Raw genomic sequence first — 11,390 nt, 5'->3', positions numbered from 1 at the left:
CAGGCCAAGGTGCCACACACTGCGGTATTGCGTTCTGAGCCTCAACGATAGAGGCCAAATCCTACCCATGCCTGCAGCCACACCAGGGCTTCCGTACAGAGAAGCTAACACTGCGAATGACCCCCCCTTCTAATGCAGTCAATCGAATCACGGAAAAACGGCAGCTTTTTGATTCTGCGGTGAAGCTTGTCTCTGGATTCCCTCTTGTCCTCTTGGGCGCCAGGCTCAAAGGTCCAGCACAGCCTGGACAGCCAGGGGAGTTCCCTCTTGCGCGTTAACCCCTGCGCCCTGCGTGCCTGGAGGCCTGCAGTGGTTCCTGCGCTGGCCCGGGGAGAGAGACTAGAGAGGGGTGTGTGTCTGTGGCACGGGATAGCGAGGGGGAGCTGGGGAGAGGAGGCTAAGAGGATACCGGTGTGCTAGCAGGGGGAGCTAATGAGGGTTCAGGAAACGTGATACAGATTCCACTGAGCTCCCGGTCGTCCGGAGGGAATCCCGGAACTTCTGCTTGGGAATCCTCTGGGCCTCTCTCCAGGGAAAGTTGCAAAACCAGCCGGGGCTGTGGGCCGGCGGCGGAGTTCCCACCTGGAGGCCACGAGGCCGCAGAACAGCGGGGTGGGTGGAAGGGCCGCCCCTTTCCCGTCTCCAAGGGAGCGGAGACAAAAAAGCGAAACTAAAAGTTGCCAGCCCAGCCGCCGCCCGCCGCCCGCGCTCCGCTAGGCTTGGGTCCCGACGGCGCGTCGCTCCGCCATGGCAAGTCGCTTTTGCTTTGGGTTTTGCGCAGTAGGGTCACCTGCGTGCCGTCGCCACGCTCCCCTGGAAGGGCGGGCGACCCCGCGGGGGCAGGCCCAGGCCCGGGGCTGAGCGGGACGCGCGCGGAGGCCGGGGAGCCCGGGGGTCGCCCTCGCCGGCCGGCCAGCCCGGGCCACCTCCCCGCCGCTGCCTGGCCCTGGGCCGGCGAGGGGCGCAGCTCCTAGGGGCCAGACCTGGCCTACCGCCACCCGCTCCCGTCCCCACTGCCCGGCGTCAGAGCTGCCGCTGTGCCCTCCACGGGTAGCTCGTCCCCGCGCCCCGGCCGTGAGGGAACAAACGTGGGCTTGAAACGGACTGGAGCCGAGGATGCGAGTTAGGAAGCGGTCGCATCTTCCGTGTGCCCTGGTGCGCATTCTTGCCTTTTGCGGCCTTGGGTCGGGGTCCACAAAGAGCCCTGTGTTTCCCATCTGTGCTGGCTGGGAAGAGCCATCCGCAAACTCGGCACCGAGCCGGCCGGGATGGTTCGGCCCCGGCCCGTCCGTGTCAAGGGCCGGGCTGAGCCTCGAGTTCCTGGTCCGAAATGCAGAACTGGAAATGCAGAACTGGAAATGCAGTTAGCAGGTGCAAGTGCGTTTTGTTTGCGTGGTAGCAGGAAAGGCATCGTCAGTGAAAAGAAACAACCGATTTTGATAAAACAAATATAAACAAAGGCAGTGAAAGACTCTTGTGTCTTGTTATCCTTTTCTGCTTTCTGATCCGATGGCCTAAAGGCGCGGAGAACCTAACACTGGAGCAAAGTGCCTTCACCTTACGGTCTCTCGTTTCAGAATTCTTGGCAGGGCCGTCTTATTAATTATGGCAAGAAGAGATTAATAACTCTCCTTGTTCATAATTGACCTCGGTAAAATGAAGTGTGTTAGCCACAGCTGCTGCAGCCAATGAGAGAAGGGTAAGGAAGATTCCTGGCAGGCCATTGAAATTATTGATTAGGCTCTGCATAAAAATTACTGCGGTCTTACAAAACAAGGCCATCCCTTTATGTTCTCTCTCGTAAAAACACTGGCTGAAGGACAAGTCCTTTTGATTTTTAAAGGTGAATTGCATTTAGACACTTGAAGAAAGAAATACACTGTTAGCATTGATGAGGATATAGAAGTGGAGGGAGATTTTTCAGAATTTAAATTGATTGCGTTTTCTTTGACATCGAAGACCAAAAAGCAAAAGAATTTAGCCTTCTGTCCAGTTTGGCTGGTGTGGGTTGTTAGAGCAGCGAGTTTTATTCAGACAAATCTCATCAAGGAAGGTCCCCTGAGAATCTGAGAAATCTCTTTGGTCATCTTTTCCTCCTTGAAGGGAGAATTATTTTGGGAAGACACATTTTACCACTTGAGGCTAGAACCTAGGGACACTTACATCTGCTGTGTTTTTATTGTGTCACTCTAAAATTTAGTGTATGAATAATTTGAAGAAGAATCTTCCTGAACAAGTGGCCAGTAGTTTGTGATGGGTTGTGTGTTCTGGAACCACTCGTTTTGGTTTATATTCGTTTCATCATGAGCTGTTTTTACCTTCCTCCCTACTTGCCTGCTCCTTTGTGTCTGCTGAAACTTCTTTTTCTTCCCATTTTTGCCTCAATTCATATTCTACCTCCGCCTTCAAGGCCTGTCTTCTGGGAAAACCTTTTTGACTGTTTTAGCCAAGATCGATCTTGCTTCCTAATCCTGGATGGCATTTACTGTATATTTTGGAATTCTCTTGTAGATAATCTTGTGTCAGTTCCAGGTTGTTGGGGGCTGGCTCATATCCTCCTGTAGAGAAATCAGTCTCCCTCTTTGAGCCTACTAAATTCTTTTGAAATAATTTACTTATGTGACTGCCTCCTTTTCTTCAAGATATAGGCCCTTTAAAAATGTTGTGAATCCTAAAATCTTGTCCTCATGCTCCACACATAATGAATGAATACTCAGTAAACTTATGTGGGGGAACTGAACGACAGGGATAAGGGTGTGCTGGCTTTGTCAGTGTCACTTACGGTACCCAGCATGTTGCCAGGGATAGAATGCATGCTTCAATAATACAATGGTTGTTAGCTGATTAACTACCTGACAAGGTACCAGATGAGGCCACTTCAAAAATTTGTGGAGGGGCCGGTACTGTGGCATAGTAGGTTAAGCCTCCGCCTGTGGCGCCGGCATCCCATGTGGGTACTGGTTCGAGTCCTGGCTGCTCCACTTTCAATCCAGCTCCCTGTTGATGGCCTGGGAAAGCAGTGGAAGATGGCCCAAGTCCTTGGACCCCTGCACCCACGTGGGAGACCGGGAAGAAGTGCCTGGCTCCTGGCTTTGGATCGGCAGAGCTCTGGCCATTGTGGCCATTTGGGAGGTGAACCAATGGATGGAATACCTTTCTCTCTGTCTCTCCCTCTCACTGTCTGTAACTCTACCTCTCAAATAAAATAAATAAAAAATCTTTTAAAAAAAGAAAAAGCTATGCATGGATTTCAAAAATTAAAAAAAAAATTGTGGAAAAATGGAATAAAAGTTGTTTATTTTGGTGGAAAATTTTGAAATCCATGCAAATACTATCCATAATGCACATTTTCTTTGACAGTTTTGAAGATCCCTTGTACGGGAAGTTCAAAGGACTGAAGCTCGGGAAGCTTTTTCGGTTGGTACTCTGTGCCCAGCCTAGTGGCAGGGCCTGCAGTGGTGTGTCCTCTCTGTGGTCGCGTTCATCCCCAGTATGTGCTTGAAGGAAAGATTGACTCCACTGCGGTTTTATTTTCGGAGTGTGATTTTTCTTTGATTCACCCAGACAATAAAAGTTGGGATGTCATTCTTATTGGTTGATATATTTTTGACTCTACAATCAAGGAAACATAGCCATTCCCAAACTACTATATTTTGTAGTTAGTTAGGCTTGCTTTTACAGTTGAATTTTTAGAATATTTATCTCCTAATCTTTTCTTTTGTAATTTCTTCTATTATTTTTTAAGCCTTCTGAAGATCAAATATTAACCAATACTTTCAAAAGGGCTCATTTTTTTCTTTAATTCTAAAATTCCTGTAGAGTTTATGCTGGTAGATGGTATGAAGCAAAGATCTCTTCCTCCTCCTTTTAAAGTATCTAACCAGTTGTGTTCGCACTGTTATTAAATAAGATAATCCTGTCTCTCTCACTTGTATATTGTCATCTTTATCGTGTGGAATGTTATATTTTAAGAGAGTACCCTACTATTTTTCTTACAGGCATCATTTTCAAATGTCAAGGAATCCAAAAGTTGGGAAAGAACAGTAATAGTTGCTGGGCTTCCGGTTGGTCTGTTCAGTGATCAATTATTGGCCACATTAGTGAAGAGTCACTTCCAGGATGTTAAAAATGAGGGTGGAGATGTTGAAGATGTGATATATCCAACAAGAACCAAGGGAGTTGCATATGTAATATTCAAAGAAAAAAAAGGTATTTCCACATCAAATATTCATAATCTTAGAAATGCTTCTTCAATGAAATTATAATTGTATTATGTTAAAATGATTCATGGGATTGGTGAAGTAGAAAGTAGCTTTAAAAACAATTGGTTTATTCTGAATGTAAAAATGGCACAATATTGTATTAGCAGGAATATACAGTAGGTTCTCCATATCCAGGGGTTCCTCATCTGTGATTCAACCAACTGCAGATAGAAAATATTTGAAAAACATTTGTATCTTCACTGAACATGTACAGATTTTTTCTTGTCATTATTCCCCAGATGATATAGTACAACAATGATTTTCATAACATGTATGTTATATTAGGTGATGTAAGTAATGCAGAGATGATTTAAAGGATACAAGAAGACTATGCGTACATTATAGGCAACTACTTCATTTTATATAGGAGACTTGAGCATCTGTGGATTTGGGTATCCAGGAGGGTCCTGGAATCAGTCCCCTACAGATGCTGAGAGATGACTGTGAAAATTGCTCATGATGAAGTTGCTAATGACTGGCAAACTCTTAAAGATTACTTTTTCCCTCTATTTTGAATCTGTCTATATCATGGGCTAAATGTGACACAGTTTATTGCAGACAACTTGTAAAATACAGGGGGAAATGAAGAAAAACCTCACCTACATTATGTATTATCTTATAAACAAGATAATCACTTTGGAAATTTTGATGTGGCTTCAACAATATAATTACACCGTCTACTTCTCTCTTTAGACCAATAGGTGGATATTCTATTATAGCACCATTCAATACTGGTACGGTTGAATTGAGAAATATGACTTGCATTTGAGATCAGATTGAGTTTTTCTGGTCCCCACATTCACCCCTGCTGTAAAGAGAAGGTTGGATCTGCACAGCATACCCTCCCCTCCAGCCTCATGGAATGGGTGGGCTTCTTGACAGCTTAGGGGGCTGGCAGAATAAATTGCCTTAGAAAATGCATCTCCATGTCAGTCTCGGCAGTGGATGTGCCACAAGGCAGTATGAGCAGAGGAAGAGACATTGCTCTACTGGAGAGGGGACAGGCTCCAGAGAAAGCCAAGACTTTGGGTTATCAGTCTTTTCGGGTGCCACCATCATTTAAGTACTTCCTTCTCAATGGGGATGTTCAGGTGAGGGATGACAGGAAGGGCTTTATTTTATTTTATTTTTTTCAGAGAAAGCAAGAGGGAGGGAGGAAGAGAGAGAGAAAGAGAGAAAGAAAGGATATCTCTTCCATCTAATGATTCACTTCCCATCCCAAATGCCTGTAACACGCAGGGCTGGTACAGGCTGACTCCAGGAGCTGAGAACTCAAACCTAGTCTCCTTTGTGGGTGACAAAGACTAAACTATGTGAGTCATCACCTGCTGCCTCCCAGGGGGCGGAGTAGTAGGGAGCTGCAGTCAGGAGCTGGGCCAGGACTCAAACCCAGGCATGTCAAAGTTTCAAAGCTTGCTCCAGGAAAGGCTTCTTAGTTCTCTCAGTGACCCTCTATATTTTGGGAAGTTAATATCTTTTTAGAAAGGTTTATTTATTTATTTAAAAGAAGGGAAAAACAGTGATAGATAGGTGGGTAGGTAGATTGATAAATAGATAGAGCTTTCATTCACTGGATTGGTTCCCAAGTGGCAGCAACGGGCCGAAGCCAGGAGTCTGGAATTCCATCTGGATCTCCCATGTGGATTCACCACTCGATCCATCTTCTGGTGTCTTTCCAGATGCATTAACAGGGAGCTGGATTGGAAGTGGAGCAGCCAGGACTGACTGAAATGTGGGATGCTGGTGTTCCTGCTTCCCACATGGTGGCTTAACCCACTCTGCCACATCAGCCCCAAGAAGTTAATATTTTATGTATTGAATTGGTAACTCCAAGAGAGAGACTTATTCTAATGAGTGAATGAAAGGTAACTCATTCATTCATTCACAAATATTGATTATCTCGCATTTGCTAGGCACCATGCTAGGCCTTGAGGATACAACAAGGAATGCAATAGGCAGAGTCTTCATGAAGTGTAGATCCATGGGGGTGGACAGATCATATGCAAACACATACGTGTTACATATTGGGTGCTTAATTTATTGAGATTATACATGCTTATTTATGTGTTTAAATATTTATATGTCAAGATAAAATATGAATGCTATGAAAAAATATAAAGAAGAATAAAGGAGTAAGATATTCTGGAAGGTGCTATTTTAGATAGAATGATGGGAAGATTTTCCTTTTAGATGTCAGTTGTGCAGAGACCTGAATGAGGTACAGGAATGATTCATGCAGATAAGGGGGAAGAATACTCTAGCCCCAGGCTGGTGAACATCCTATGAGGGGAAGCATGCTATGCGATTGGGAGAACAGCAAGGAGGGTTGAATGGCTGGAGTGGAATGAGTAGGGGGGAGTGGTAGGAGATGTAATTGGATGGAGGACTGGGGCCAGTTTATGCTAAGTAACTTACAGATCAAGGTATGGTGTCTAGAGCCACTGCAGAGTTGTGAGCAGAGGACTGACAAGACGGAATGCCTTTTCCTACCTGATCAATTTGGCAGCTGGTGGCTAATAGAAGGTACTAGTCATTGCTGGCTTTAACCAGAGTGGTACCACGGTAGGTGATGAGAACTGGTAGGTATTCACAATTTGTGAATGAATTAGGGGTCATTTTCTGAGACACTGAAGACCAGGGATAGAATGTGTTTGGGGGTGGATTGGTTACCAAGACTTGAGATATCTATTAGGATAATAGACTAGAGATTTCTGTAGGCAGAAGGGAGAAAGTTTGAGGCTGAGGTGATACATGAGAAAAAGTGTGTGAAACCATTGAAATTGGGTTCACTCAACAATTTCTTCAGGTCTGGGACTTGCCAACATCTGGAGAATGGGGTGAGAAAGAGGATTCACTAAGAGACTGTGCGGGTCAGCCAGTGAATTAAGAGACTTTAGTCTACTGTCCTGGGTCCAAAAAGGTGTTGTCTCTTTATGACTGTGACTAACAGAATGGAGGGTTTACTTACAGGTTTTTGTTTTCCATTCATGTATATACCTGTGTGTATCTTTAAAAGTATGATTAGGATCACATGTACATACAAATTGAACTACAATGTGTTCAAGTGCAAGGAAAAAGCTTTTAGAATACCGAATTTAGAGCAAAAAGTAGACACTGCAAATAACAGAGCTGAACATTGATATTATTATTAATTAAAATCATTATTAGGGTGGGAGTTTGCCCTAACGGTTGAGATGCCCACATCCAATATTAGAGTGCTTGGATTTGATCTCTACCTCTGGCTGCTGATTGCAGCTAATGCAGATCCTGGGAGGCAGTGGGGAATGACCCAGGTGGTAAAGTTCCTGTCGTCCCTGTAGGAGGCGTGGGCTGAGTTCCTGATTCCTGGCGCTGGCCTTGGCCCAGCCCTATCTGTTGCAGACATTTGGGTAACATTTGAGTCTGAGAATGGCAGCACTCTTGGCTTCCCTCTCCATCTCCTTTCTCACTCTTCCTTTCTCCCTCTCTCCCTCCCTATAAAATAAAAACATAATTAATGTGTCATGCCAGAAACACTTCTGATGCCAGTATTTCCACTTAGATGCGGAGAACGTCAGCAAGCAAAAGACACACCGTCTAGCAAAGAGGGCTGGGTGTGCTCGACTCACAGTCTCTCACTTTAGTGACAAGGTAAGGGCAGTGCTGGAGGAGCTGGGTCGTATTTCTTCTGCAGAAAGCATCCCTGTGTATGGGAGGCATGCTCTGGCTTCATGACTTCTAAGAAAGAGAACCCAAATTCCCTATCCCAACTCAGCCTCTTGAAATTGTGTTTTTATGTATCTGTGTCCCATGTGATATTTTTTAAAGTGATAGTGAGCTGTTGGGGAAAAAATAAAAATGAGCACAGAAAAGGAACTTTGAAGAGACAGGAAAGGTATGAAAAAGAAGAAAAAGTTCAATTTCAAAGCACTTGTTTACAAACTACTGTGCTAAGAAACCCAGGGTTCTGAGTAGCCAGCTGGCGTACTTCAAACTGGAGGTATAGGGTGGTGAGAATGGCTCTAGGGGGGCCCTCTATCCATCAGGCAGAGCCAGAATAATTTACATCTATACATTCTCCAGAGAACCTTGTGTCAAAAAGGCTTCTGCGTCTGTAAGTCGTTGGACCACCTCTCTTTTGGGGTGTGCACTGAGGAACTGTGAGTCCCAGGTTGAACAAGGTGGGATTCCTTGTTGGGCAGCTTTGGGGCAAGGAAGCAGGGCCTATGGGGTGGGGAGCTGGGGTCTGGTTTAGAGCAATTGCTGTGGAGCAATGCAGAAAAAGAGCGTGTGTGTGTGTGTGTGTGTGTATTCTCTGTTCCATGAGGTGGTGCTGTTTTAATTTCTCTCTGTTTAATTTTAGGTCTTCAACTCTGTAAGTGCTATCCTTGATCTTTCTGTTTTTGGGAGTAAAGTTTTTCTAGAAAATCTGATAACGGATCTTCAAAAGATGGTCCCAACTTTAAGCTTCAGCCGCCTGGAACCCAACGGAAGAGTCTCTGTGGAAGGTTCATTTCTGGCTATCAGGAAGCTCAAAGAATCGTTGCTATTAAAAGCAAGTTCTCTTTTAGAAAGAAACAGGAATTTTGTCAGTGAGGGGAGAGATAGGGATAGACAAAGCTTCCAGAAGCACCTATCAAGAAGTGGGGACTCTCTGGGGTCACCCAGGACCCTGGGACCTGAGGTTACTGGACATGAAGAAACACTTGTGCTGGACACAGATGTTTTCCTTTATCTGAAACAGAAATGTAGAGTTTATGAAAGATCATTGAGTAAGTTCCATATTCTAAGTCAGGAGAGAGTGGATGGTGACATCACCACCATTAGTTTAAGGAATCCTCAAGTTGGTTCGTATCCAAACAATGTAAAACATGTCAAAAAGATCTTGGAAAAATGGTCCCATGTTCTTCAATATAAGCTCAGAAAAGAGACACTTCTTTTGGAAGGAAAGAAAAATACAGAGAAAAGAAACATTGAATGGGCGTGTGAACAACTGCAGCCGAGATACCTTAGGGTTCTGATAAATTCTTATAAGACACATATTGACATTATAGGATTTTCTTCTGACACCTACCTGTTTAAAAAACAGGTGATGGAATTAACAGGGCACAAAGTTAGTTGAAGTCTAAGCAGTAGTGGTGATAACTGCTGCCTTCCCTTCATGGGTTATTGCCTCTGCAATACATGACCATAGCTTGACATGCCTTATCTCATTTTATCCTGTGACAATCCCTCATTAGGAGCATCACTATCCCCATGATATAGGTGAAGAAGCTAGGATTTGGAGAAAAAACACTTGCCTGAAGTTACCTGGTTTAGAAAAAACAGGAGTGGCACTTAACTCAGACTGTCTGATTGCAAAGCTAATATCTAAGGCAAAAAAACTTTGAAAAAATTCTCACTAAATTACCTTGGAGAAATCTCACTTTTTCCAGAACTCTAAAATACTTCAAAAACAAATCTGTGAGGAGTTGGGATGATGGTTATTATGCTGTTGCCACTTTCTTAACATTGACAAATTTGTATCTCCTCCATATAGAATTAGAGTGCTGGCAAAATCATTTGGAACAGGAGTTAGATAGAAAGTGTTTCTCATGTAGATAGTCATTATTTGACTAAATACTATTTTTATAAGGCTTTTGGATATATGGAGATTTTTTTTTACTGTTATTTAGTCTTATGTAAGTGTTGGCTGTAATAATTATCAAGAATTTTGAAAGAGATCCATAAGATTTCTATTACAGAAACTCCTTGTGATAAGTTATGTATTGATAAATTCATTGTAAATAGAAAGTATCATAAGTTGAAAATGCATTGAACATCCTGATTCAGCTGCACAGTGCACTGTAGCACATGGGTTTTCTCCCCTTGTGAACTCTTGCTGGCTGGGAGCTGAATCCTGTTGTCACACTGCTTAGCAACATGAGAGAATATTGGATTTACCCACACGTTGTTAGCCCGGGAAAAGATCAATATTAAAAATTCAAAGTACCATTTCTTCTGAATGTATATCACTTTCATATGATTTTAAAGTAAAAAAATCATAAATCAAAGCAATGCAGGTTTGGAATCATTTGTATTCTTACTACCCTTGATCTTGTTCTTGTTGTCACTTTAACAATGTAATTGTAAAATAAAGGGAGAAAAAAAAGATCTATAGCAATTGTTTCAATGTCTGTGACTCTCTTGACTTAAACTTTATATGAAACCAATTTAAGTATCTGGGGCACTGCAGAGACTTTCCTAGTTTAACAGATAATAAAACACACACATTTTGCTCATCCTGAGGCAGGCAACGTGATTATGATTATTAGAACTGCTTGTGTCAGTAGAAAAGTGTACCAAAAAAACTGTGCTTTCATTTTTCTTAGCCATCTCAATCCCAAGTGTGTAATTTCCATGTCCTTGAGTAGTATATTTCTGACACCAAAAACATAGACTACAAAAGCAAAAATAGACAAATGGAACTGCATCAAACGTAAAACACTTTTGTGCACCTACAGACACAATCGACAATCAAAAAGGGATCTGTTGTGGTCATTTCAGACTATGACAAAAATGCCGCTGGATGGCTTAAATCATAGATGTTATTTCTCGTAGTTCTGGAGCCTGGGAAGTCTGAGATCTGGGTGCCAAGCATGGCGGGGTTCTGATGAGGGCCACCCCATTAGAGAGGTGTGCATGGAGAAAGAAAAGGAAAGAAAGCAACTGAAAGAGGAAGCAGTCTCTCTTCAGTCTGTAAGGCACTAATCCTATCATGAGGGCTCCACCCTGATGATCTGATTGTCTCTGGAAGGCTCCACTCCTGAAGGCCCTGTGTGAGGATCTCAACGTACGAATTGGGGTGTACAAGCATTCAGTCCAGAGCCTTCTGTCCCTAGCCTTCCAAAATTCATGTCCTCTTTACATGCCGGATGCATTCATTGCGTTCAACATCTGAGCTCATTCCAGCATCAATTCCAAAAAGTCTGAAGTCCAAGATCTTATCTGAAGTCCAACTGAGATATGGATGAGAATCAGCATGAGGTGTTCCTGTGGCAAAATTATTCTCCAGCCATGAACCTGTGAAACCAAGCAAGCTTTGTGCTTCCAAAACTACCATGATGAGACAGTGACGGGACAGACATTTCCATTCCGAAAGGGAGAAAC

The 11,390-nt window shown here is 43.6% G+C and overlaps 1 protein-coding gene across 2 annotated transcripts; it reads left to right on the top strand.

Annotated features, from left to right (window-relative positions):
* Positions 1–650: 650 nt before the first annotated feature.
* Positions 651–10,378, top strand: RBM43 (RNA binding motif protein 43). 2 transcript variants are annotated; one of them, XM_062186625.1, is made up of 4 exons: positions 651–750; positions 3,999–4,209; positions 7,804–7,892; positions 8,605–10,378. In XM_062186625.1, the coding sequence occupies exons 1-4, from the start codon at positions 748–750 to the stop codon at positions 9,361–9,363; spliced, it is 1,062 nt and encodes a 353-aa protein (XP_062042609.1). In that variant the 5' UTR covers positions 651–747; the 3' UTR covers positions 9,364–10,378. The 2 variants fall into 2 exon arrangements, with proteins under 2 accessions (XP_062042609.1, XP_062042601.1); XM_062186617.1 differs by lacking the exon at positions 651–750 and adding an exon at positions 2,204–3,132.
* The last annotated feature ends 1,012 nt before the right edge of the window (positions 10,379–11,390 follow it).

The sequence above is a fragment of the Lepus europaeus genome, chromosome 1 (genome assembly GCF_033115175.1).
Source record: "Lepus europaeus isolate LE1 chromosome 1, mLepTim1.pri, whole genome shotgun sequence".
Classification (NCBI taxonomy): domain Eukaryota; kingdom Metazoa; phylum Chordata; class Mammalia; order Lagomorpha; family Leporidae; genus Lepus; species Lepus europaeus.
This window is presented reverse-complemented; position numbering and strand designations above follow the sequence as displayed.